Source organism: Trachemys scripta, chromosome 24, assembly GCF_013100865.1.
Source record: "Trachemys scripta elegans isolate TJP31775 chromosome 24, CAS_Tse_1.0, whole genome shotgun sequence".
NCBI classification, from domain to species: Eukaryota; Metazoa; Chordata; order Testudines; family Emydidae; genus Trachemys; species Trachemys scripta.
In genome coordinates this window covers 6,905,319-6,931,969 of record NC_048321.1, presented here as the reverse complement: position 1 = coordinate 6,931,969, position 26,651 = coordinate 6,905,319, and the positions used below count along the sequence as shown (strand labels likewise).

At 49.2% G+C, this 26,651-nt stretch overlaps 1 protein-coding gene across 4 annotated transcripts in view; it reads left to right on the top strand.

Annotated features, from left to right (window-relative positions):
* Positions 1 to 26,544, top strand: part of SETDB1 (SET domain bifurcated histone lysine methyltransferase 1) — a 35,117-nt gene extending 8,573 nt beyond the window's left edge. For 3 of the 4 annotated variants that reach the window (XM_034756759.1, XM_034756758.1, XM_034756757.1), the window contains exons 7-22: positions 2,791 to 2,992; positions 4,835 to 4,908; positions 5,388 to 5,578; positions 6,870 to 6,999; positions 7,661 to 7,799; positions 10,386 to 10,544; positions 11,563 to 12,171; positions 12,978 to 13,094; positions 14,544 to 14,713; positions 16,018 to 16,649; positions 17,963 to 17,991; positions 18,427 to 18,559; positions 19,823 to 19,988; positions 20,655 to 20,866; positions 21,716 to 21,804; positions 22,844 to 26,544. In XM_034756759.1, the coding sequence (XP_034612650.1) occupies positions 2,791 to 2,992; positions 4,835 to 4,908; positions 5,388 to 5,578; positions 6,870 to 6,999; positions 7,661 to 7,799; positions 10,386 to 10,544; positions 11,563 to 12,171; positions 12,978 to 13,094; positions 14,544 to 14,713; positions 16,018 to 16,649; positions 17,963 to 17,991; positions 18,427 to 18,559; positions 19,823 to 19,988; positions 20,655 to 20,866; positions 21,716 to 21,804; positions 22,844 to 22,961 (3,170 nt within the window). In that variant the 3' untranslated portion in view covers positions 22,962 to 26,544. Of the gene's footprint in view, positions 1 to 2,790; positions 2,993 to 4,834; positions 4,909 to 5,387; positions 5,579 to 6,869; positions 7,000 to 7,660; positions 7,800 to 8,142; positions 9,632 to 10,385; positions 10,545 to 11,562; positions 12,172 to 12,977; positions 13,095 to 14,543; positions 14,714 to 16,017; positions 16,650 to 17,962; positions 17,992 to 18,426; positions 18,560 to 19,822; positions 19,989 to 20,654; positions 20,867 to 21,715; positions 21,805 to 22,843 lie in introns of those variants that run through there. The other variant, XM_034756760.1, reaches the window with a different exon arrangement.
* Positions 26,545 to 26,651: the final 107 nt, after the last annotated feature.

The window sequence follows — 26,651 nt, the reverse complement described above, 5'->3', positions numbered from 1 at the left end:
CATGAAAAGAACCTCCCAGACTAACCAGGGTAAGTAGTCACTGCATCACTGCACTATGTATGTGCCCTGCTGCTGTGCCTGCCCCCGACTATGTACCCTGCCAAAGGTGACTGTCCTGTCCAATTACCAACCCCCTTTCCCCCCCTCCTCCAAAAGAACATGATGGAAACAGTAGTTAACAGAAACATATTTTTTATTATCAACTACACATGGGACTGGGAAGTGAAACTTGGACGGGGGCTTGTGTCAGGCGGGAAGGAAAGAACTTGTCAAACTTTGGGGAATGAGAGCCTTCTGCTGCTCGAGCTCTCTGCAGGGGTGGAGTGAGAGTTAGCAGGGACTCTGCCGCCTCTCCTTCTGTGCACTTTGGGTGAAGGGAGTATGGGACTTGGTGGCGGGGGAGGGCGGTTAGAGATGGACTGCAGCGGGGCTCTGTCCTCCTGCCTCCGTTCCTGCAGAACATCCACAAGGCGCCGGAGCGTGTCCGTTTGCTCCCTCAGTAGTCCAAGCAGGGTTTGAGTCGCCTGCTGGTCTTCCTGACGCCACCTCTCCTCCCGATCCATGTTGGCTTGGTGCATTTGGGACAAGTTCTCCCGCCACTGGGTCTGCTGTGCTGCCTGGGCTCGGGAGCAGGCTATAAGCTCTGAGAACATGTCCTCCCGTGTCCTCTTCTTCTTATGCCTAATCCTCCCTAGCCTCTGGGAGTGTGATGACAGGCTAGGTTGTGAGACAGTCGCAGATGGGGCTGTGGGAATGGGAAAAAGGGAGTGAATTCCTCAGAAAGATAAATGTAGTTGTGAACAAAGAACATAGTCTTTCTCTGTGAACAGGACCATGCACAGCACCTATCACATGCGCACTCAGCACAAGGTCGAATTCTCGGCCTTCGCATTCAGTGTCTGGGGTTTTGCAGAGCACTTTTGAGAACCCTGTCAGGACAACGGAATTGCTCTTGCACGCAGACATGGTAAGCCGTAGATTCGTGGCAGCTTAAAACTTTAATATTAGCAATGGCCTCATTTCACATTGAAATCAATGTCGGTCCCTGCTGCCAGCAATCCGGCAAGCAGGAAGTCTGCTCCTGTCCCACACCCTCGCGGCTGTCCCCGGGAACGATCCCTTTCGGCTGACCCTCTCCCGCCTCCACCGCGTGGCTGCAAACCAGCGGTTACAGTTCTGTAAAGGAACGGTAAAGCAGTCCCAACACTAACATTCCCCTACCTCATTCAAAGCAGGTCATCATGAGCGACATCACCCTCATGAGGATCTCTGAGAGCGACAGACAGAGAATGCTCCGGGAAAGCCTTCAAAGACCAGGGCCGTATGCCGCCATGCTGTGCCAAGCAATGATTCCAGAGTACTTGCTAGTCTCGTGGCGCGGCAACGTGTCCTACTACGGAGGACCCAATAAGGCCGCTCTCCCCAAGAACCTAATGCAGCGGATTTCAAATTACCTGCAGGAGAGCTTCCTTGAGATGTCCCAGGAGGATTTCTGCTCCATCCCCGGACATATAGACCGCATCTTACTGTAGCTGCAGTAGCAGGGACTAAACAGTAGAGCGGCTTGGGCAGGACAATCATGCAAAACCGGACATTGCTAGATTTTTTTCAAATAGTTGCACTGCCCATGACTGAACCGTTAAGTTAATCAAACTAATCATGAGAAACCCATTTTTTAAATTGTTAATAATCATGTTCTGTTACAAATAAATGTTTAGATGTTTACAACACTTACTGGATGATCCTTCACCAGATTCTGTGTCCGGGGTAACGGCTGGGGAGGGTTGGTAGGGGATCTCTGTAAGGGTGATGAAGAGATCCTGGCTGTCGGGGAAATCAGCGTTGTGAGCGCTGTCGACTGCCTCGTCCTCCTCATCTCCTTCCTCATCTTCCCCGTCCGCTAACATGTCCGAGGATCCGGCCGTGGACACTATCCCATCCTCAGAGTCCACAGTCAGTGGTGGGGTAGTGGTGGCGGCCGCACCGAGGATGGAATGCAGTGCCTCGTAGAAACGGGATGTCTGGGGATGGGATCCGGAGCGTCCGTTTGCCTCTTTGGTCTTCTGGTAGCCTTGCCTCAGCTCCTTGATTTTCACGCGGCACTGCGTTACATCCCGGCTGTATCCTCTCTCTGCCATGTCTTTAGAGATCTTCTCATAGATCTTTGCATTCCGTCTTTTGGATCGCAGCTCGGAAAGCACGGACTCATCGCCCCACACAGCGATGAGATCCAAGACTTCCCGATCAGTCCATGCTGGGGCCCTCTTTCTATTCTGAGCTTGCACTGCCATCAGTGCTGGAGAGCTCTGCATCGTTGCCAGTGCTGCTGAGCTCGCCACGATGTCCAGACAGGAAATGAGATTCAAACTGGCCAGACAGGAAAAGGAATTCAAATTCAAATTTTCCCGGGGCTTTTCCTGTGTGGCTGGTCAGAGCATCCGAGCTCGTACTGCTGTCCAGAGCGTCAACAGAGTGGTGCACTGTGGGATAGCTCCCGGAGCTATTAACGTCGATTTCCATCCACACCTAGCCTAATTCGACATGGCCATGTCGAATTTAGCGCTACTCCCCTCGTCGGGGAGGAGTACAGAAGTCGAATTAAAGAGACCTCTATGTCGAACTAAATACCTTCGCGGTGTGGACGGGTGCAGGGTTAATTCGATGTAACGGCGCTAACTTCGACATAAACGCCTAGTGTAGACCAGGCCTGAGGTTCTTTTTGGTAGTGGGATCTCAGTGTGAAGTGACGTGGTTCTCATTGACCGTAGCCCTCTTTAAAATGCCTTTCAGGTGCTGGTAAGAAGTTCAAAGTGAAATTCGACAACAAAGGGAAGAGCTTGCTTTCTGGCAATCACATTGCGTATGACTATCATCCCTCTGCTGAGAAACTCTACGTTGGAAGCCGGGTCGTGGCCAAATACAAGGATGGGAATCAAGTCTGGCTCTATGCTGGTATTGTGGCCGAAACACCGAACATGAAGAATAAACTGAGGTATTAAACAACCGCCTCCTCCATAGTGGTGGTCCCAGTCTCAGGGGCAGGTATATGTAGAATAGTAAGACTATAGTGAAGTTGATGCTGGGTCTCAGATTCTAAACCTTGTTGTGAATTTGGGCGAACCAGCTTTTTAGTGAAGTGGTTTGGATCTTTGATGCTTAATAGCCCGAGAAGCGTTCCCATTCCACTAATCATACCGTCAGAATTCCTATTGTGTGTGCAACTTTCTTCTGAGATAGTCAAATCGCACCTGCTAATGCCATGACCCTCCTGCTACAGGGTCAAGGAGTTAGGGTATGTCTACACTGCAACAACAACAACACAGTGTGTTCTTAACTCAGGTTAGCTAACCCAGGTTAACTAGCAGTGAAGGCATGGCAATTCAGCTTTTAACTCGGGTTAGTTGCCAGAGTCCAACTCCATGCTCCCTATAACCCTTAATTTGATCTGTTAAGACGAGTTGTCGTGTCTTCAATGTTGGTTTTTAACCTAGGTTAGCTAACCCAAGTTAAGAACACGCCTTTTTCCAGTGTAGACATACCCTTGGTCTCCACACAGCCCAAAGCAACTGTTGCCCTAAAACACTATGATGAGAAATATAGGCCATGGAAGTATTAATGACCAGCAGCATTACCAGTATCACTTCCCTTGAGAAGCCCTTAAGGAAAAGAGATTGTAGACCTAAAACAGGGTACACAAATCTACATCTAACTAGGCAGGGTTCTTTCTTCCAAATATGGTTTAGGCTGAATCTTCCTTAGAGAAGATTAATAATCAAACATGACTCGGTCATAAATTCCTCATGGTGCAAAGCTGTGTGCAACAAATAGTTAACTATCTAAAATTAACTGCGTTCAGAGGCTATATTGCAAATACAACTTATTTTATAGGTGATCAGTGATCTCTTTGTAATATAACTTCAACTAGATGCTGTTGTCCTAAAACTGTTGTGTAGTGTTACTGTATGCCGTTAAACAGCTACCACGTTCCACTCTCTAAATCCATAGCCCCTGTAATCTCAATGCCCCCTGTCCCCAGAAAAAGTGATTCCAGGATTTGGTTCCTATTTGGTTTTGTTCTCGTCCCCTCCCCCCAAACACAAACTATTTCTAACTGCCCCGCTGCTTACCTGAACTGCCTAGAAAATAAACTCCTCCCTCCTGGATGCATGCCCTGGTTAGGGATGGGATGCCACTCGGAGGCCATCGATCTGTTGTGGAGCACACTCTCTGATGTCAGTGTTTCAAGGGTGCAGAGGTGCTGCTAGGGGGTGCTTTTTGCCTCTGGGGAGTAAGCCCTGTCTGTGGGAAAGGCTCCGACTGCGGCTTCTTCTGCTCTTGGCCCTTGTGGTTTGGGGCAGGGAGCTTTGTCCTGCCAAATGGGAGGGTGGATCCTCTCTCTGCTATGCTCATATCCAAGGCTGGGAAGAAGTCCTGGCTGGGATCCCTGCCCTGCTGTTGCTCCTCACTGCTGGGGAATCTTTGGGGCCTCTCTGAAGGAAGCGCTGCTTCTCCTTTCCTCAGCCCCTGAGGCTAAATGGAAAGGATTCCCTTGTGCTGTGATGGTGTGATATCTCCACTGCTGTTCCGATCCATGGTGAGGAAGTGGAAGTATCAGCTAACTTTGATTGTAAGCTCTCTCGGGCAGATGTTTGTTCTGTGTCTGTACAGTGCCTAGCACAAAGGGCCGTGACTTGGGCTCCGAGGCACTACAGTAATACAAACAGGCTGTGGGTGAGGTGTCTTCAGCTGCGTTCATGAGCACTACTCTCATCACATAAGGCAGCTTCATAGCCATATTAAATACATGGCCCCTTTGTCACACTTTTAATTCCAGGTTCCTGATCTTCTTTGATGATGGCTATGCTTCTTACGTCACTCAGTCGGAGCTATACCCGATCTGCAGGCCACGTGAGTTCTCTGTTTGCACGCTCCCATGCTTTGCTAGGGCTCTAGTTGGGTTCTGTCCTAGCGTTGGAATTAAACGCCTTGCCTGGAAAGATTTGCTGTGCACAAGAAGCTGCAGAACGTAACAATCAAATTATTACTAGGACTGTCAAGCGATTAAAAAAATTAATCTTGATTAATCGCACTGTTAAACAATAATAGAATACCATTTATTTAAACATTTTTGGATGTTTTCTACCTTTTCAAATATACTGATTTCAATTACAACACAGAATACAAAGTGTACAGTGCTCCCTTTATATTTATTTTTGATTACAAGTATTTGCACTACAGTAATCATTCTATTGTGATCCCCCATTGTCTTTTAGACTGTCTTAGTTGTCTTGTCCGTTTAACGTAAAATCCATCTGGAATATCACCGGAGAGGCTGCAGAGAAGGTCTTTGTAAAAGCCTTCTCCCCGCCTTTTTTCTTTCCTAATAGTAAAGAAGACCTGGGAAGACATAGAAGACGTTTCCTGTCGTGATTTCATAGAGGAGTACATCAGTGCCTACCCAAACCGTCCCATGGTATTGCTGAAGAGCGGCCAGCTGATTAAAACAGAATGGGAAGGGACCTGGTGGAAATCCAGAGTGGAGGAAGTGGATGGCAGTCTGGTCAAAATCCTCTTCCTGGTATGAAAGCATTCCCTACCCTTGGAACGGGGGACGCTTGGGTTTATTTTGTTGAGATGTTTCCAATCTGGGGCTGAGGACTTCCCTTCTCCAATAGGTCAGGCCGGACAAAATGAGCGTCTTTGCCATGGAAAGTAAATTAAAAGTGTATTGGTTACTGACCACAGTTAGAAATGGGATGCAGGATTAAATGGGCCTCAGCTCTGATCCAGGCTGGCAGTTCCTCCGTTCTGCATGGAACATGGTCCGATAGCTGTAGGTGGGCTTGGAGATGCCACCTGAGAGACTTTTGCTTAAAATGAGAGTGGGTCAAATTTTCCAAAGCACCCAAGTCCTGTGTTCAAAAATGGCTTCGGCTCCTAGGTCAAGTAGATGCTCCTAAAAATGTCTCATTTTTAGGCTCAGTATAGGATAGATGTGTGTTTTCAAATTGAAATAGATAACACCAGTTTTGTTTCTTATTTAACGGTCTATTTGTTTTGGCTTCTTTCTGACTGTAAACTCCTCCAGCGGCCTCCTGAATCCAAACTTAAGAGCACTGTGCTAGTGTGAGAAAACTGGTGTGAAACTGACCAGAAGCTTAAGTGATAGTCTTGCTGTCCTAGTACACTACTGTTCCCCACCCCTCCCTCTGCTTAATTCCCTTCCCTGATTTCCTGTCTCTTTCCATGCTTATCTAGGTCTCGTGTGGCCTTCATAGTATGTGAAATCCTGATGATAAACACTAACCAATTTATCCTTCGACCACCTTTTAAGGCAACAAAGTATTATTCTTGGAACTGAGACTCGGAGATTACTTGCTCAGCATCCCCCAAGAAGTTGGTGGCAGAGCTGGAAATAAAGTCTAGGTCTTCTGAGTACCAATCCAGTGTCTTAGCTGCAAGGCCATCATTTAAATGAAAGCGCCTACTTCCGAATGCAATCCTTACTCCCTCTCCTTACTGTCTCTTTTGCCAGCTTTGCCATCTTCTACCTTTCCTTTGCACGAGTCTCCCTCCCTTTCTAACTGTAAAAAGCTCACCCTCTCTCTTCTGTATTGTACATGCAGTGCCTCTAGAGCGCATGCTCTTCTGCACGCTTTTGACACACTTGTCCTGTTGTGTGATTCAGAGCACATTTAGTGCACTATGATTTTTAAACTCTGAGTTTTAATACACTGTGGAAATAGTGTAACATGAATGCACTTTTGTATATATACTTCAAATCTTGACGTCCCCTTAAACACACACACTTCTTGTCTTGAATCTCAGATAGATGCTGTGAGTGTTACAATATTCTCTCTTTGCCACAGGATGACAAACGCTGTGAATGGATTTACCGTGGTTCCACGCGCCTGGAGCCTATGTTCAGCATGAAAACCTCCACGGCCTCCACTCTGGAAAAGAAACAAGGAGGGCAGATGAGGACTCGTCCCAATGTTGGTATGTCACTCCCCCAAGTGTCTGTCTGAGGGCATGAACCTAAACTGCTTTCTCAGGCAGGACTCCTATGGAAGCTTTGACCAAATCAGGGATACAAGATTGGCCCATCATTCACTAGTTTTAAGACTTGGCAAGGAAATTAGTTGCGTTCAGAGTCCAGTCTGTTGGAGATAATTGGCAACACCGGTGTCTTGCAGCACTAGAAAATGGGATTCTTGCTGTCTTAACTTTGCTAATGTGGACTTAACCCTTTTTGAGTCTACACATCTCCCACTAGCTGCAACGTTGCTATTTGCTAGATGTTCAGTGCTGTGGTTGTCGGTCTGAAGTCTTTCCAAAGAATAGATTTGATTGTTTAACAATCTGTTGTTCACAGTTCAATTGCATATTTTTCTGTGAGCGGTAACTGGAATCTACCAATATCATGTAGTTAATTAATGCACCAATCTTTGAATCATAGAATATCAGGGTTGGAAGGGACCTCAGGAGGTCATCTAGTCCAACCCCCTGCTCAAAGCAGGCCCAATCCCCAGACAGATTTTTGCCCCAGATCGCTAAATGGTCCCTTCAAGGATTGAACTCACAACCGTGGGTTTAGCAGGCCAATGCTCAAACCACTGAGCTATCTTTTGGCTGAAATAGAGATTCTCTCTTCCACCAGGTGCTGTGAGGAGCAAAGGGCCCGTAGTACAATACACGCAAGAATTAACAGGAACCAGCACCCAGTTTAAACCTATAGAACAAATCCAAGCAATGTCTCTAGCTGCACCGTCTGTTTCCCCACAGCCTGCTGAGATGGAGTAAGTATCTTATTAATTCTCTGCTTTATCTCTCTGCTGCACCAAATAGCTCCAGTGCTTAGTTGTTCCTGGCTCCATCCCTTCCCGTGGGAAGGAGTCTTCTGGTGTGGGTTTCTTCCATCACTTGGCTTATTTCTTGGTTGCACAATTGTTTTAATTCCAATGTGGGGAGACTGTAGATAAAGGCTGATGGATGAGTATCTTGGGGCGGGGAGGCTGACAGCACAGTACCCATTGAGCAAAGCTTCTTGTCCTTGTTCAATCCTAATGCTTCACACTTGATGTATTTCCAAGTTACAAAGTTTGTTGCTTCTCTGAATTACTCCCTCATGTCACGATCCAGGCATTGGCCCCCTGCTGCTTTGCATTCCTCAACTTGGACTGACCGGCTCATGGACCTCACTGACTTACAAGGCACTGAAAATTCAGAATCCTTGGTTGGTCTTGATGGTCACGGACCAGACCTGATCAAGCCAATCTCCAACCAAATCCAACGTGCACCTTCCGCCGCAAGAGGCACGTGTTGGCCACTGTCAGAGGCACATCCTAGTGCCGGAGGAGGACTTGACGAAGGAGAGAAGACGCAGTGCAATGGAGATTGTGGGCTGGAGAATGCAAGATTTCCTGAGCACGTGTGTTGGGACTTCAAGATAAACTTCCTAGGAGAAAAAGATACTGTCCCTGTTCACTTTTGTCACCACTGTGGATTTCCCATCAGAATTTATGGACGCATGATACCCTGCCTACATGTCTTCTGCTGTGACTGTGCCACTTTGCACGGGGAAGAGGGAGCTAAGAAGTGTCCAAGCTGTAGTGAACCAGTGCAGCAAGTTGAGCGTTACACACGAGATTCTTTCCAGACGTAGCAGCATGCAAGTAACAGTCTCTGCCGCTGCCTGTAGCCCCGAATGCCAGTGTAATACAAATCCTTCTGCCCTGAACATAGGGGCCGACTCGCGAATCCACACCACTCTAACCCTAACGCTTTCCCAAGGCTTGTGAATCCAAGCTGTAGTTTCATTCTTCCTCTTTTCATAGCCAAGGTGAGAGTCCTACTCCCAAGTGGTTGAAGAACGCAGTTTGGCTTCTCATTCTCCGCTCCCAGGGCCACATCCTCAGAACAAGACCGGGACTTCTTTGCTGCCATTAAAGTAATTCGCACTGAGGAGGCTACAGGATGATAAACAGCAGCACCACCCATAGACTGATAGTCTATTACGCTAAACTGCAGGATAAAGACTTCCTCTAGCTGTCCGAGCTGCACTCTTCTGTTATAGAACAGTCATTGCAGTGGCTGCAAGACACTCTGGGATCTTAAATCTTTTTTTTATTTATTTTTTATTTTTTTTAAAGATCCGGTCTTCGAAGCACACATAGTTGCAGATAAGTGGCTCGGACTACAGCTGTTGTTCTAAGCCCCTTTGCCTTTAATGTGGCAAACTGCTGCAAAGACGATAGTTTCTAGTATAAACTAAAAACAGACTCCGTACTTCGAGTATTGCTGCTGTTCAAAGGGACATGGATGGGTTAAAAATCCTACTCGTAAAGACTTTTAAGATTGATTATTAAAACTGAAAAAACGGCATCTTTGCCTTGGTGTCTTGTGTACTCCTAGTTCACTGACGTTGCCTGGTCTTGTTTTGATTTCTAGTCCTTCACTTTCAGGTTCTTGTGCAATGCCACAGTGTTGGGATTGCAAGTGCTGCAGGGTAACAGTCTCTTCTTCAAGCCATTTTCCCCTGGATTTATGTGTTCACAGACATGTCTCTTGGTCCTGGATTTTAGAACTTGTTTTATATAAATGTAGCCCCTCTGCCCCCCCAATGGTTGACATACAATGGTTGGTTTCACATATGGTGCATTCCGTCAGTCGGTGTGTAATTTGGATGGGAAACTACCATCATCTCTGCAAAGAATGAGCCTTAATTGCGCTCTTCTGAGCGCCCGGCATCTTCCGGTTCAGATGTTCAACTTCACTCAGCAGTTGGGCTTCCCTTTTGTAATTGAGTCACACAGCTCAGTCTAGAGAGGAGACCTATATTCCCCTCGCTCTTGCTGCTAGCTGAGATGGTAAGGAGAGCATTACAACTGGGACACTTCTTAATTTCTCATTGATGCTGAAAAGTGCCACCAGTACAGATCCCAAAGGCTCTTTGTTTCTGCCAGCCTAGGGATCTTTGGCTGTCCAGGTTTCTCCGAAACGCCTGAAATTAATGTAATATTCTCAAGCGCCCACCCCACTTCCCAGAAATCCCCTGTGTGCCAACAACATTTCTAAAATGTAATCTTTATATTCAACCTGGGATTCCCTGTATCCCTGTACATATTCTATTGGGTTGAACGGATTATACCATCACACAGAAAATCTTTGCTTGATGTATCCCTGTACATATTCTATTGGGTTGAACGGATTATACCATCACACAGAAAATCTTTGCTTGAGTTTGTTTCTGGCAGGCAGCAGTGGGCTGAGCAGGGTCACGAATTTTCATAGAGTTTTAGGTGCCAAATTCTGTTTGTTAATCCCTGCAACTCCTGTGAGCATCTGGCCTTGAAATCGTGCATCGTTCTTCTTCCTTTGTATAGAAGCCCCGAAAGTCAGCTGGCTCAGTCCAGAAAGCAAGTGGCCAAGAAAAGCACGTCCTTCCGTCCTGGCTCTGTGGGGTCTGGACACTCTTCACCTCCTTCTCCTGTGCTAAGTGAAACTCCTCCCATGGGAAAAGCTGCAGTGAACCAGCAGTATCGGTAAGCAAGCTCTAGTCTGGTTTGCCTTTAACATGCATGCTGCAGAATCCCTAGGCTCGTGCATATTTTACACGAGACTGCTGTTTGTACAGCGCCTAGTACAGGGGTGGCCAACCTGAGCCTGAGAAGGAGCCAGAATTTACCAATGTACGTTGCCAAAGAGCCACAGTAATACGTCAGCAGCCCCCCCCCCCCCCATCAGCTCCCTCCCACCTCCTGCCCACCGATCAGCACCTCCCCGCTCCCTCCCCACATCTCCGGATCACCTGTTTCGTGGGTGCAGGCGGCTCTGGAGGGAAGGGGGGAGGGCACTGCAGGCTCAGGTGGGAGGGGCGGGAAGGGGTGGAGTGGGGGCAGGGCCTATGGCAGAGCCAGGGGGTTGAGCAGTGAGCACCCCCCGGCATATTGGAAAGTTGGCGCCTGTAGCTCCAGCCCTGGAGTCAGTTCCTATACAAGGAGCCGCATACACCAGACCCCCGCTAGAACGCGGGAATCGGGATCCATGCACAGTACCGCGTTAACGCGGGGACCGCGTTACCATGACTACCAATGTAAATATTTACATTTGGGAGCCATGTCCGTGACGGCGTTCTAAAACAATCCGCGCTATATAGGCGCATGTTCTAGCGAAGTTCTGCTGTATTAACGTCTGAAGAGCCACATGTGGCTCTGTTGGCCACCCCTAGCCTAGTACGTTAGGCTCCTAGTCCATGACCAAGGCTCTTAAGTGCGGTGATAATCCTAATAATGAAAAGACCTGATCTCTCTTTACGATGGTGCAGGTGTACTAGGCAGCTCCCAGTATAGAGTTGAAAATCTTGTCCATCCTCAGCCACCGTAGGGTCATCCCCCTATTCCCTGTGGCTTTTTGCTCAGTGTAGTCCGTGGTGCTTCCCTTGTGAGCCTATCTTACAGTGTCTCTGAGGAGGGCTTCATGTGCCAAATCAAGCTGGTGGTGTTGCTTTTCTCCAGGTGGCGGATCCTTAGTGTATCTTATTTGCTGTCTCTCTCTCCCCAGTGGAAGCTATTCCAGTGGCCAGCCAGGCAGCAGTGCAGTGCAGCCATTCCACGGCATGATGGACCGGGTGCCCAATGAGCCCTCCTACCGGGCCCCGATGGAGAAGCTCTTTTACCTGCCCCACGTCTGCAGCTACACCTGCCTGTCGCGGGTCCGCCCCATCCGGAGCGACCAGTACCGCAGCAAGAACCCCCTCCTCATCCCGCTTCTCTACGACTTCCGGCGCATGACTGCCCGCCGCCGCGTCAACCGCAAGATGGGCTTCCACGTCATCTACAAGACGCCATGCGGGCTGTGCTTGCGCACCATGCAGGAGATCGAGCGCTACATCTTCGAGACGGACTGTGACTTCCTCTTCCTGGAGATGTTCTGCCTAGACCCCTACGTGCTGGTGGACCGCAAGTTCCAGCCCTACAAGCCCTTCTACTACATTGCAGACATCACCAAAGGCAAGGAGGACGTGCCGCTGTCCTGTGTCAACGAGATAGACACCACCCCTCCTCCGCAAGTGGCTTATAGCAAGGAGCGCATCCCGGGGAAAGGGGTCTACATCAACACCGGCTGGGAGTTCCTCGTGGGCTGCGACTGTAAAGATGGCTGCAGAGACAAGTAGGTGACTCTGTATGCAAGTCCTCAAGTCTCTGGGCCACACATTGAGGAAAGGTTCTGCAAATAGGCCTTGCTGCATGGCCTGAATGTTACCAGCTCCTGGCTTGGTTGCACAGTATGTGGGTGGTGGTAAGGAAGCAAATCTCAGAGGCCAGGGCTCCCCATGGAGAACACTGTTCCCAATTCTAGGGTACTTGGCTGGAGCCTCCCAACTGACCGCAGTAGCACTGCTGTCGGAAGGCTGAGACTTAAGTTACTGTTTCTCAGCCGATTCCCAAGTGTTCTAAAATCCACCTCTTTATTCCGATTGTCTCAAAAGTTGTTTCCCCTTGCGCGGGTGCAGGTTAGGGTTGGAGGCCGCTTGAGTGCGGGGTTCCCACGATCCAGCCCACAATAGCATTTTGTTTGTTCTAATTTCTTTTGCACGTATCAAGGTCTCAGGTTATGGCTCTGATCTCACTGCCCCAGGATTGCTCTTGACTAGCGTCCTGCGTCCACTGCTGCTTTGGGGAAGCAGTGTTAAATGTTTGGGGTAAAAGTTGGCTCTGCCGTGTGGCTCAAGTCGTCTGTGCACGGGCAGCAGGACAGGGGCTCTGTTGCAAGCCAATCTTTGACGGTAACCTGCCATCGGAGTAAGTGGGAGGGGCGCACAGTGATGTGCTGTGGCACCGTTTACCGAGAGTCCTGCCCTTGGCGGAGAGTCCCAAATGTTCAGACCCCCCCTCACGTGTATGTGACTTGAAAGGTGTGACTTCTCTCGCAAAACTGGTGTAAAATAAATCTTTGGGGGGGATTTGTGACTTCAGATCTAAATGTGCCTGCCACCAGCTGACAGTCCAAGCGACAGGCTGCACCCCCGGTGGGCAGATCAACCCCAATTCTGGCTACCAGCACAAGAGGCTGGAGGAATGCCTCCCCACAGGGTGAGTAGAGTGGCACTGTGCTTTCGTTATGCTGGATTTCTGAGACCAGTGTGGTCAATCTGACAACACGTTGGAGAGCTAGGTTCTGTTCCTGGCTTTTCTGCTAACTCCTGGCATTTGGCAAGACACGTCTGACTCTCATCACTGTAGTCATCAAGTACCTCACAATTTTAATCTAGTTATTCTCAACAAAAAAAACCAACCCCACAAATAGGACACGACATCAGTCCTATTTTACAGAGGGGGAAACTGAGGCCCGGGCTTACGTGATTTGCACCTAGTCTCACAGGAAATCTGTGATGAAACAGGGAATTGAAACTGGGTCTCCCGCGTCCCAGACTAGTGTCATAACCAGTGCACCAACCTGCCCGCAAGAAACTTCCCCATAGTGCAATTCTTCCTTTCATGTGTTTGTTGCAAAACGAACTTTGCCGGAAAGCACTTTGAGCACCTCTGATTAGACTGTACAAGTCCAAGGTATTGCTAAAGCACCATGGAAAATTGGTCCTAGCCACGGCACCAGGGAGGGGTTCAGCGTCTGTGGCAGTCAGATGCAGCCGGCTGGATATTCTGTGACCTGTTCAGATTCACTGCAGAATGTGGTGAATGCAATCAGTGGGAGCCGTCTGTCACGTTGCTTAATGCTCTAACGGAAGGCACTCGGGTACCGTGGTGATGGGCACAGTAGAAGAGTTGCTAAATTGTAGTGGACCGACAAGTCAGGTGCAGTTATTTTTATAGTAATGCAGTCCCTGAATTCTCAATGTACTGCTGATTTATTTATTTATCGGTATTAGTAACACAAATGCATTGGAGAAAGCAGGGGGCTTCTGCACCAAAGTAATTTATGCATTATTTCATTCTACAGCAGTTCAGCCTTATTACGTGGGGTGTCTCAAATCCCCCAGTACGTCACTAGAAATCACTCACATCTTATGGCAAGCGATTTACTTTCAGATGCAGGGTTATGTCTGGACTTCTGTCCACCTCTACCTCTAATAGGGATAGGTCCAGTGCTCTTCAGCTGTGAATGGGGGAGGGATAGCTCAGTGGTTTGAGCATTGGCCTAGGGTTGTGAGTTCAATCCTTGAGGAGGCCATTTAGGGAGCTGGGGCAAAAATCTGTCTGAGGATTGGTCCTGCTTTGAGCAGGGGGTTGGACTAGATACCTCCTGAGGTCCCTTCCAACCCTGATATTCTAAAACTGTCCTCAGCGGGTTTTAAATTGGTTTCTGTAACAAGCGTTACCAATGCTATGTGCCCTCTAGAGCTGAAAGTTGGGATTTCCCCACTTGTCATAATATGACATCTACAGCACCTAGGCAGTGCTAAAGTAACATGGCAAGATTCAAATGGAGTGTCCTGGCCTCAACTCTGTTTGGTGGTGTTTTAGGCGCTCAGTCTGGGCTTTGAAACTTGCAGCGATAACCATCTGCTTTCCCTTTCCCAGAGTCTATGAATGTAACAAGAGATGCAAATGCAACACGAACATGTGCACCAATCGCTTGGTACAACATGGACTCCAAGTCAGACTCCAGCTATTCAAGACTCAGAACAAAGGCTGGGGAATCCGCTGCCTTGACGATATTGCCAAGGGCTCTTTCGTCTGCATCTATGCAGGTACAGCTGCCACGGCGCAGTGGTACTGAAAATCCACCTGGAAGTCCTTAAAATGAGGCCCGACTAACACGGTTCTCTCTCTTATGAAATGTCTGCTCCTACTAGACTGCGCTGCTATCGCCAGCAGTCCCAGAAATCAAATACTAACCTACCCTTTCTTAAACCAAACAAATATTTATGTAAAATGACACCGGCATTAGGTTTTCTTTTTACAAAATGTCAGACTCGAACAGAATTGTCACAAACCTCCTCGCGTGCATGTTCAACTCCTTTAAGGACGCACTGCAATTTAAGCCCTGCTTTTCCCCGTAAACAAGGAAATACAGAAACCATGGTGACTGCGATGCCAGTATTGAGAAGGGAAGCATTTGCTAAGAGTGAAGGCTTCCCTTGCGGCGTTCATTCAGCAGCATGGGGCATACGTAGCTTCCTGTTTGTTTAAACAGTCTAGCACTGGGTTGCCAATAATTGAGTGTTGATGTTGCCTCAGTACTAGTTTCTTATACGAACTTGTGTTCTTGGCCTACGTGAGTCCAGATGTCGTAGCCAGTATAGAGACTGGACACTTTGGCTAATCAGTCCTCTCTTCCGAGAGTCCTTGGCTGGGTAGGGCTGTCATGCAGTCATTAAAGTGCAGTAGGTTTAACAAAACAAAGAAAGTGCCTAAAACAGGTTTCTCCTTGCTGGCTTTACAGCTTGTTTCAGTGACCTGCCGGAGAAGCTCCGCAGTAGGGCTGATTGGAAATTGTGCCTCAGAGACCTCCCTCTCTATGAGCTGGGCTTCCTGGCTGTACTCTATTTCCCATGACACACCATGGGCTCTCCTCTTGCTCGTGCTTGCATTGTGGGAGATGTAGTCCCTCTGGGGTCCCGGCCTGTAGAGGAGAATGGGGACATGAAGGTCCTGAACTACAGCTCCAATGAGGCCCCATGGCGGCATTTCAGATGAAAAGTTTTCTTTCCGTTTTCTGGTATTTGGCTTTTTAACAGTGTTTTTTTTTTGCATGGGCCACGCCCCCCCCTTTTTTTTTTTTTTTTTTCCACTTAAATTGTTGAGTCAAAACCCAATTATCCAATGAAAAATAGCTTCAGTGGAAAACTCTCCACCGGCCTTAGCAGCTGTTGTTATACTTTGGGGGTCAGCCAGGGTCCGTTCAGGCACACCAAGCTGTTTTAACCCCCCTTGATTAGCCACGGGCCTAGCATACTTTGTTCTCAGAGCACAGCTTGGGTGTAGGCTCAGGCCTATTTCCTTTTGAAGGGGTAACACACCCACTAAAGTTCATGCCGCGCTCGTTTTCCAGGGAAAATCCTGACAGACGACTTTGCCGACAAAGAAGGGCTGGAGATGGGGGACGAGTACTTCGCCAACCTGGATCACATCGAGAGCGTGGAGAACTTCAAGGAGGGCTACGAAAGCGATGCCAAGTGCTCCTCTGACAGCAGTGGCGTGGACCTGAAGGACGAAGAGGAAGAGAACACCGGCACCGAGGAGCAGGAGGAGTCCAACGAGGACAGCTCCGACGACAACTTCTGCAAGGACGAGGATTTCAGCACCAGCTCGGTGTGGCGCAGCTATGCCACCCGCCGGCAGACCCGGGGCCAGAAGGAGAACGGCCTGTCTGAGACAGCCTCCAAGGACTCCGGCCTCACCAGGCAGATCAGCCACGACGAGGTCGCCGTGGCCGCTGCCTGCAAACTGCCCGTGTCCGAGGAGACCTCCAAAAACAAAGTGGCCTCCTGGCTGAGCTCCAACAGCATGTCGGACAGCTTCCAGGACAACGATAGTGCCTCCTCGTTCAAGATGAACGAGGCCAGCGAGGTCAAGGCAGGCAAAGTGGAAGTCCTGGGTGACCGAGAGAAGCCCTCCACTTCTGGGCTTGGGGGCAAGGAGGCCTTTGGCTTGGATGCCGACTCAAAGATGCAGAAGAAGGAGGTAAGCGAGAGACTGTTGTGATGATTCTCTAAGTACATGGCATTCCCCATCAGTGGGGAGTTGGAGCATCATCCCCCCTCTTTATAGATGAGGTGCAGAGAAGGGGAATGCCTGGACCAGCCGTGCCACTAGAGCATTCCTGGATCCCAAGGCTGTGTTCAGCTAGGCTACGGTGCCATTTTGTACAGCCCACCTCGCCTTGGTATCTGTGAGGTAGGGAAGCATTATCCCCATTGCATACATGGGAAAACAGAGGTGTAGAGAAGGCAAGTGTGATGTCCAGGGTCAAACCGGGAGGCTGTGACGGAGCCAGAAATAGAACCCAAGACTTCAGTCCCAGGTCAGTGCCCCCTCTGCTAGATCAGTGGTTCTCAACCAGTGGGTCCGAGGGCCCTGAGCAGGTTTCAGGGGGGCCACCATGCAGGGCCAGCAGTAGACTCGCCAGGGCCCGGGGCAGAAAGCCAAAGTCCTGCTGCACAGGGTTGAAGCCCAGGTCCTGAGCCCTGCCACCCGGGACTGAAGTCAAAGCCTGAGCCATGTAGCATCATGGGGGCCCTTGTGGCCTGGAGCCCCAGGCAATTGCCTGCTTGCTACCCCGTAACGCTGGCCCTGGCTTTTATATGCAGAAAGCCAGTTATTGCAGCACAGGTGGGACGTGGAGCTTTTATAGCATGTTGGGGGGGGGGGGGGCGCTCAGGAAGAAAAAGGTTGAGACCCCCTGTGCTAGACCATCCTTCCTCCAGCCGAAAAGGTTCAACACGTTCAAGGGATTTGCAGCACTGAGTAGAGAAGTGTCAAATGCCCCATGTACTAATTTACATAATGCCTAATGACTTGGCTAAGCGGCCCCGAACAGGAATGTAGCTGTCTAAAGGGTAGAAGCGTTGGGGGATTGGAGTGATCCAAGACCCATTACTTGAAGGAATGGGATGACATTAAGAAAGGGGAAGATTTAACAGTGAGCTCTGTTGCTGTGTGGAATAGTCTCCTATGGGAAGTTGAAGTGACAGATTATAAAATACTTAATCCCCGGCGGACAGATTTAAGGCTCAAACCTGGGCTGAGCAGGGTGAGTGAACTTTATGGAAATGAGATTGAAAACTAAGCCCTTGTAGAAGGTTGGAACGTCCCAGATGAAGGTGTATCCAGTGGAAACCAGTCCCCCGAAGAGTCTCTGTTTATAGCACCTGGGTCTTATGGCTAGTGGGTTACAGTACTTTAAGTCTCTGAGACACTAGATATATATTCACAGAAAGCGAAATGCAGCCTGCAGAAGAGGTGTTTAACTGTCTCTTACGTTTTTCACTTTGTAGGAATCTGAAGAGCCAAACAAGCTTTCGATGTAAGTGTTGAAATATTTGATTTTGAGTGAAAGGTTGCAGCTTACCGGTGCGCACTAGCTACCTTTACTGCCACAAGCACTGTCGCAGGTAGATGCCTCCCAGGTAATTAGCCTGGCCTCTGTGTGCAGCCGATGAGGGAGGTCCATGGTAGCTGACTGATTTGCACAGTGAGTGAGAAACCAGCTCTGTGCCAACAGAAGGGGCCGGGAAAGCTGCTGCGTTATTTCTGAGGCTGGTGAAGCCCTTGCGTGTTAGGCCATGGAACTGGACTGGCTAGATTAGCAAATTACACAGTCAGGTGTGACCGTCTCTTACCTTCTCCAGTTCTGTGTTAGCTCTCCTGGGCATCAGTGCGATGCCGAGTATCCCTAGGCAGGCTGGGGAGATGGCTAGGAAGCGGCGTGGGTGACTTGTTTTGTTCTTGCTCCCTCCAGGGCATCCGAGCCCGGCAAGGTGTATGGCTATAATCCAAGCCCCATGAAACTCGAGGGGATCCGGAGGCCACCAAGCAAGACCATCATGCATCAGAGCAAAAGGCACTTGGCTCCTCCCCAGCAAGCAACTGACGTAAGAATCATACTGTGGGGCCTGATCTTTGAAGACTGGCCCGTGCCTTGTGGGTTTTTCGGTTTGCACTGCAAAATTGCAGGCTGGCGTGAGGCCCTCTTTAAACTTGAGTCCTTTACATGCTCCAGCCTGATTAAGAGCCACCCCCAGTCCAGTGGATTATGATTGCTAGTTCCTTGGGGTTACGTCTTTCCAGGCTTTGCTTTGAATTGCAGGCCCCTGTATTTGGGTTTTGAAGGCTCTGGGAAAGCAGCTGTAGTGACTTGGTCTAAATGGGGTGAGACTCCGCTATGGGGACTCTTACGTGCGTGGGGTTCAGATGATTGCCAGAATTATTGTGAAGAAGGAATTGTCCCCAGGGCACGTGGACAGGGATCGTAGGTTTCCTTATGCCTTCCCCTAGGACACTGAGCATCTGTTGGAGTCAGATAGACCTATCCCATGTAGTTGATCTCTTGCAGTTCCAGCGAGCATGGATTGGCGTGGGTGGATCTTGGCGCTTTCTGACTTATTTCTTTTTGTAAGAGATTGTTCGCTCCAGGTTGGGCAGACGATCACTTGTGTTCTGTGATCTTTAGCTCTTTATGTGTGTCGTATATTTCATACAACATTGGGCACTGAATTTGGGGTCTTTTTTAATCAAAACACTTTCTGCATCATTAACCCCTAATTGCAGAACATAAAAAAGGTAGCTATTGTAAAAGTTGATTAAACCAAAGTTCTGACCATTAGTGGTCATTAAAGAACTTCTTTCACTGAGCAAGGCAAGGGGTATTATCTCTGTGTTCTGATTAAATTCCACCTTGGAGTTACTAACCAGCCTCTCAGATTTCCCCCTGCCATTTCAACCTGAACATTATTCTTTTCCCATTTAATAAACTGTGGACTGTAGTGCGACTTTGCACTGTTAGCTGCACATTTAGGTGGCTAAAATCCTTCCTGTCCAAATAGTCTTTAAGCCAAAAGGTGCTATAGACGTTTTTCTGAAGTCTCTAGGCCTGTTTATCAGGGTTTCTGGGTTCTGTTCCTGCCTTTTCCATGTGTGTATTTAAAATGACTTCCCAAGGGTATCGGAAGTTTTAATGAATGAAAGGGCTTTGAGGGTTGCTGAAAGGTTCTGTAGAAAGGCACAATATTTAACCTCAGCTCCTTGGAGGAAGGAGAGTTAATAGAGGCTTTAGCAGCATTCTGGAGAAGGTAGAAAGATGCTTTTGGCCTGCATTGCAACCCCTCTGAGCCGCTGGCACACGTGCGTGTTTACAGGATGTGCTGACGCTGTCAAGTAGCACGGACAGCGAGGGGGAGAATGGCCAGCCGGCAGCAGGACAAGCACAGGGCAACACGAATGATAGTGATGACATCCAGACTATTTCCTCTGGCTCAGAGGAAGAGGACATCGACGACAAGAAGAATTCCTCTTCCGGTCTAGGTAGGTGCAGCAGTGGCATTTTGCTAAGGAGTAACGGGATTGAACAGGGAGCTCTGTACAGAGGGCGGATGCAGAAGAAGAAACTGTGTTCAGAAGCGACAGGAGGTGTTGATAATGTGTCTGTAGTGCCCTGGGCAGAATCTACATATTACACTGGTCCCAGTGCAGCTGATTACAGACTAAATTCTGATCGAGGCCTAAAGTTTCTCAAAGTGACTGGTTTTGGGTGCCCAACTTGAGACATTTTAAAGGGACCGGACTTCAGATGAATGCTCGGCACTTCCCGAAAATCGGGCCCCTCTTAAGATAGCTCACAATGGGCACCCAAAATTACTCCGCCGTCTGGACAACGTTCGGCCTGAGATTCTGAAGAAAGATCGATTTGTTTTCCTGTGGATTTCTGGGCACGGACTGGCATTGAGTGGGGAGCCAAGGACTCCTGGGTCCCAGCTTCAGAAGGGATTCAGGATTTTGTCCCAGCTCTAGAAGCTGAATCCTGAATGGTCCATGAGTCTTGGCTGAAACAGGACAATTTGTTAGCAGGCAGTGCTGGTTGAATTGAACTGATTTCAGCTCCCCAGCTACCACTAAAGTAACGTCACTGTCTTAGACCCCTTTAAGGAAGTGAGAGGAAATCATGCAGTGATTATTTCTCTGTTTTGGCAGGCCCCGTGAAAAGGCAAGTGGCAGTGAAGTCCACACGGGGTTTTGCCCTCAAATCGACTCACGGGATCGCCATAAAGTCGACCAATATGGCATCAGCTGACAAGGGGGAGAACATGCTAGTGCGCAAAAACACCCGCCAGTTTTATGACGGCGAAGAGTCCTGCTATATCATTGATGCCAAACTCGAAGGGAACCTCGGCCGTTACCTCAATGTGAGTTTCCTGTTCTTAGGCGCTCTCCCAGGCAGTGCTGCAAAGGGTGATGTGTGTGTGTCCTCCAGGAGCATCAACCGTGCTGTCTGGTTCTCGGCTTCTGTTTGAGTTGAGCAAACGTTGCATAGGAGTTTCACTTCTCTTGGGTATCCTTGTGAGTCCGAATCTAGCCGCAAGTGCAACTTCCCCCTTTGCCGTACGCCGAATGTCAGCCCTGTCCTGGAGGGTTTACTCTTCCTGGGAGACCAGTGCCTGCCAGTTCTGGTTAAGTCAACCCCTATCCACTAGGAACTGACCTGAGTTCGGTGTCGCTTCAAACAGCCGTTACTGAGCTGTCCCAGTGCAGCGGCTGGACTTGACCTCTTCAGGTCCCGTCCAGCCCTATATTTCTATCATTTAAAGGTGGACGTCTTGTCTGCTTTAGGTTAGTACGGCATTCTGTTGTTTGTCGCTCTGTGCCCGACTCTAGACCCGCTTAGCAAGGAAATGAAACCTGTTCCACAACCGAGCGTATTTGCTCTTGATATTGGGTGGGGGATGGAAATGCAAGAGTTGAAGATGGATGCGAAGTGCGGCTGTGTGAAATACACGCAGTACAAACACTACAGGCTCTTTATAGGTTACAAGACAGAACATTGTACAAAAGCCATTCCTTTGAGTAAATGTCACTTTCTATTGCATCTTGGGACTTGTTCCATGTAGCGTGTGTGGTGAGACAATAGTAACCCCTGTTTCAATTGGCTTAATTAGTGATCTACCTGTTTTTAAAAACACTGCGTCCCACCGTCTGCTTGTTCCCTGCCTGCCACGAGTGCCTGGTCACAAATTGTCCCTCTTGTCCCTTTACAGCATAGCTGCAGCCCCAATCTGTTTGTGCAGAATGTCTTTGTGGACACACATGATCTCCGTTTCCCTTGGGTTGCCTTCTTCGCTAGCAAGTAAGTGACCTGATGCTGCCCAGTCTGAGAAGTTTTGTTGGCTGTAGGGCTACGGCTGGAGACACTGGTTGCTTTTTAGTTCCTGGTGGTTCAGGAGGTTTAAAACTTCAAGACCTCTTCAGAAGTTTCACTACTGGCCTATGCCATGAGGATTCTAATGGGGTCTTGTGACTAGACCTGGGACTGGGCAGTCAGGGCTTCTGGTTTCTCTTCCTAGCTCAGGCCCTGGCTTATTGTGAGCTTGGGCAAGTGACTCGTGGAGAGACTTTCAGAGACACAAGGTGCGGTTTAGGCACCCAACTGCCTTTGAAAGTCTGTGAGAGCAGAGCCCCAACTCCCATTTGTGCCCTTTGAAAGTCTCCCCCGGGGCCTGCAGCACCAGCTCTTGCCAAAGTAACTGGGAGCTGCAAGTTCTCAGCTGTTGGGGCGGGGGGGGGGGAGGTGTGGCCAGTTAATCGTTGGCAAAATTGCACCTTTCACAGGTTGTGAAGCTTAATCTCTCAAGTACTTCTGTGGCCTCCAGCACTGAAGCACATGAGCACCTCAGCTCTTCTAGGAGGTAGAACAGGGCTGGTCTGCCCCTTGTTCTCCATTCTGGGCCTCAGTCCTCATCTGTACAAGGAATTAAACCCAGGTCTCTTGGGTTGCAGGCTAGGGCTCTAACCACTAGATGTACTGGACCAGCCTTCACTTTGTGGCTTTCCGGCGTCTTCCCAAAAAGAGCAAATGCAGCACCACTGTGCCGTTCTGGCGGTAGCAGGGAAACCTCGGTCCATAGCCGCCGGCTACGCCGCCCTCTCCCCACCCACCTCTTGTCGCACAGGCTGCTTCTGTGCCAAGCTTGTGAAATGCTTCTCTTTGGTCAAGGCTGGGGGCGCTGCCAAGGCACGGATCTCGCTGCTGAGCAAGCGTAAGCCTTGCCCTGTGTCTGCTGGCAGAGATACATATGCTTCCCTGGGAGCTACCCTAATCTCCCGGCCGCAAGGCCAGCAAGTGCGGCTGCTAGCTAAGTAACCCGCGTGCCTCCCTTCCTTCGCAGGCGGATACGAGCCGGCACTGAGCTGACCTGGGACTATAACTACGAGGTAGGCAGCGTGGAGGGCAAGGAACTCCTGTGCTGCTGTGGAGCTATCGAGTGCCGCGGCAGGCTGCTCTAACCACGCTGGTGCCCGCCGCGTGACAGACAGGGGCTGCTGGCCCTGGATTCCCCAATTGCTCTGAGCCAGAACCAGGTTGATTCTCAACCACAGGCATTATCCCTCCCCTCCCCGCACAACCCTTTGTCTGTGAGGGTGACGTCCTGTGTTTCATCTCGAGCGGTTTCTAATTACACCGTGTTGATTTGTAATTGTAGCTGTTACAAGGCTGGTTACAGTAACTTGGAGCTGCCCCGTTCACTTGAAAATATGCTCACAGGTACACAGACCACAACACTATCCGGCTAACACAGGGGTCGCTTGGCTTTGTGTGTAGGGCTGAGATGGACAGCAATGTTCCCAGCGCGCTACTGCCTTGGTGTGGAGCTCTGTCTGCGCTGGGTGACGCAACGATCAGGCATTCAGCTACTCTGAGACTTAATACCTGTCAGCGTGACAGCTCAATTCAAGGATGAAACACACTAGGCAGGCACTACAGAAGGGGCCCCTGCTTCGCCATCCTACAGCCAGCCTCTGTTTCACCCAAGTCTGCCATGTCAAATCCCCCATCCCCAAAAAACTAGGGCAACTACAGTTAGAATTGGTGCCCTCTTATTATCACTATTTCAACAAAAGAAACATTTCAGAGAGGCCAGGGGTAGATCATCCAATCCAGGAACTGTATTGGGATTTTCCTGTGGTATTGCTGAACATGCTGTTTAAAAAAAAAATAAAAGACTGACCAAAAATAAAAACCTCCCCCCTGCAGTACAGCGTGAACTTGAAAGTGGCTTGGGGCCTGCTTTTGGGAAAGCATCACTTCCAGGAGTGGATTTAGACAGAGGCAAGCTGTGGGCTCAGGTAGTGGGCGAACAGGAGTGAGCACATGGGATTTTGCCTAGGCATTGGACACTGGGACTAACAATCACTTGTCCGTTAGTGAACAAACCCAGGTCTTTAAGGCATTGCCAGAGCCCCTTATGGCTCCGACCGTCTGAGGCTTCTACGCAGCGGCTCCCAGGTGATACAGAAGTGGAGGGAATAAGATCAAACTTAATTGTAGCAAGGGAGGCTGTACCTACCAGTGCTTATAAAATACTCAAAGCAGGCATGATTAACTCCCGCCCATAACTCCTCTGACTTCAGTAGAGCTAGACCAAAGCTGATAAAGGCGGTTACTTGGAGAACCCTTTGTAGTAGCCATGTTGGTTCTAGAGTATGAGCACGTCAAGACAGGTGAGGTCATATTTTAGGAGACCAACTTCTCTCACCCTGACGAGCTAGAGGAAGCAAGAAGGGTATGAAACCAGAGTTATAGGAGACGGGTGCTCAGTCACACAGCTGAGGATGCTTAGATTGTTCTAGGGCTAAGTTACAGCTCCATCAAATAGCAGACTAACTTCTTCTGCAGCACCAGGACTACAGCACGCTCTTCCCCCTGCCAGGTGACGGCACACTACCTCTTAGAGCTTTGCATGACAACTGCCCTCCTCAGGGCAGTACATGGCAAATTCCTTCGCCCAGCCTTCCCTGCGGCTAGCGATGCCAGGGCACGTAGCTCACAACGGAAACAGATCTAAAAATATCTGCTCCGAGAACGGTGCATCGAATGGCAGCTGCAGGTTTGCCTGAGGATCTCCTGGGGATGGAAAGAGGCTGCTGCACCCCCTCCACACAACCTGGCTTTAGCAGGGTGAACAATCACAAAAAACCATAGCTCATGTCTGGGGCATGTAATTTATTTACACGTGTACTCAAGATACAGAACAGGGAGTGTCTTAGTTTTAATGAGTCTGTCTTCTCCTAAAACGCTCTTCAAGTAGGGGATCTAGCGATGGAAACTGCAGGGGTAAAATCCAAGTCACTTTCAAAGTGACAGTAACTAATGGTAGAGGGGACATACCTGCTGCCAGGCTCCAGCTGACACTGGTGGGAGTAAACTTGGGCCGCTGCTGTGTAAACACGCACACAGTCTATTTGGACCTGCTCATGGGGTTTCTCAGGGGCCAGGCTAAGCTTTTCAAAACCAAAGGGTTATGGCTGCGGGTGAAGCTAAAAGTTGCTCCTTTCCTTAAAGCAAACACGTGATTTTAGGCCTCTTTTTGCAGGTGGAGGCGCTGTAGCCTGTCCAGGTCCCTGCACAGCCAAAGGGGTTGAGTGACTTCCTTGTAAGGGGTCTCTTATTAAACTAAACCGTGCTTACAAAGAGCTGCACTTTACCATCCTAAACCCGTAGCAGGTTCTACTCAATTCAGCCTAGCGCAGCATGTTTAGCTTAACACACTTTGGACCGTGGGCATTGTCACCACCAATCTGCCAGAACCACCCCATCAGCACATGGCACCTGCCGGAGCCTCTAGGGGAGATCCCTAGGCACCAGCTGGCAAACCACAGCAAGGGGCACAGGCAAGTCTCAGTTCACGGTGAGCGTGACCGAACCAAGCTAGGGGGAGTAAACTGTTCCAGTTGCTCCCTCTTTCCAGCCTGCAGCAAGCCAGCTCAGGGCCAGAGCGTCACCACCCTGCACGGCACTGAGCTAGTCAGAAATGAATGGGTCATGGGAACGGAGGGTCCCTGGACCAGCAAAGGGGGTCACTCCTGAGCAGAGAAAAGGAACTCCACCCTTGCTAATGGGGAGAGAGAGTTTGACCATGGCTTTAAAAGTGTTTTATAGTAATTACCTTTCCTAGGACATCTGAAAGCTCCTCCGCTCGCTGACTGTCCATTTGAGGGGCTGCATGGGAATCTTGCAATGCTAATGGAGAAGTGCTATGAATAGCAGAGTTAAATCAGTGGCTCCTTCCTCCCAAGCTGCCTGTAGGAACAGCTGCCCGTAGCCACATTAGTATTTCAACAGCGGAGCCTCAGAGGGGCTGGAGCAGGTGGCTTTTCTAGGAAGTGGGAGGCCAGTTGTGTTTAAAAGTAGGGCGGTAGAAAGCATGTGAAGTTCTGAACCCCCTCTCCAAGCATGCAACACCCACACTCTGGGCCTGGTTCCCCCAAGTGTTCAGGCTCTTAAATAAAGGCCAGACTTTCAAAAGTTCCCCACACCTCCCAGTGGGCCTCATCCAGGTTTCCAGGAGACCTCAAACCCCAGCAGGCTGAGTGAGCGCTTTTGAAAATCTGGCTGCTTATTTTGATGCCTTAAAAACGGGGAGCTGATCCCTGCTAGCCTTGGGATGCTTGTAGTGAGCACGTTACCACCACAAGAGGACGCTCCTGTGAAAACCACACCAGCTCAAGTCTGACAGGAGTAGCACAGCTGATAGGAAAACTGTCCCGTGTGTTTCATACTGATCCAAACCCCTCAGATGGGGGGGTGGGAACAGGGTGACACTCCAACAGAAACCACCACGCCTGTTTTTACAGAAGTTTTAGTTTTTATTTAACTTTTAATAAATTTTAACTTTTAAAAAACTCAACATTTTGGTCTGAAGTTAGGTTAATGGTCCTTTTCTCCAATCCCTCTGTCTAACCTGGAAAGTTTTACTGCCTTCAGCATTTCAGCCCCCACCAAATCTGTTTTTACATGAAAGACTCTCTGCGGTCCAGTTCCTTTTTGTACTTAGTCCTAGCTTTAAAAAAAAATAAATAGAAAAAAAAATCAGTTGCGAATTCATTTGTCCATTCATAGCCTGGGCGGAGGGGAGGGGGAAAGCACATTAGAAGGGAAGTGGAATAGATCGTTCTTAAAGGTGATCAGAACCAATT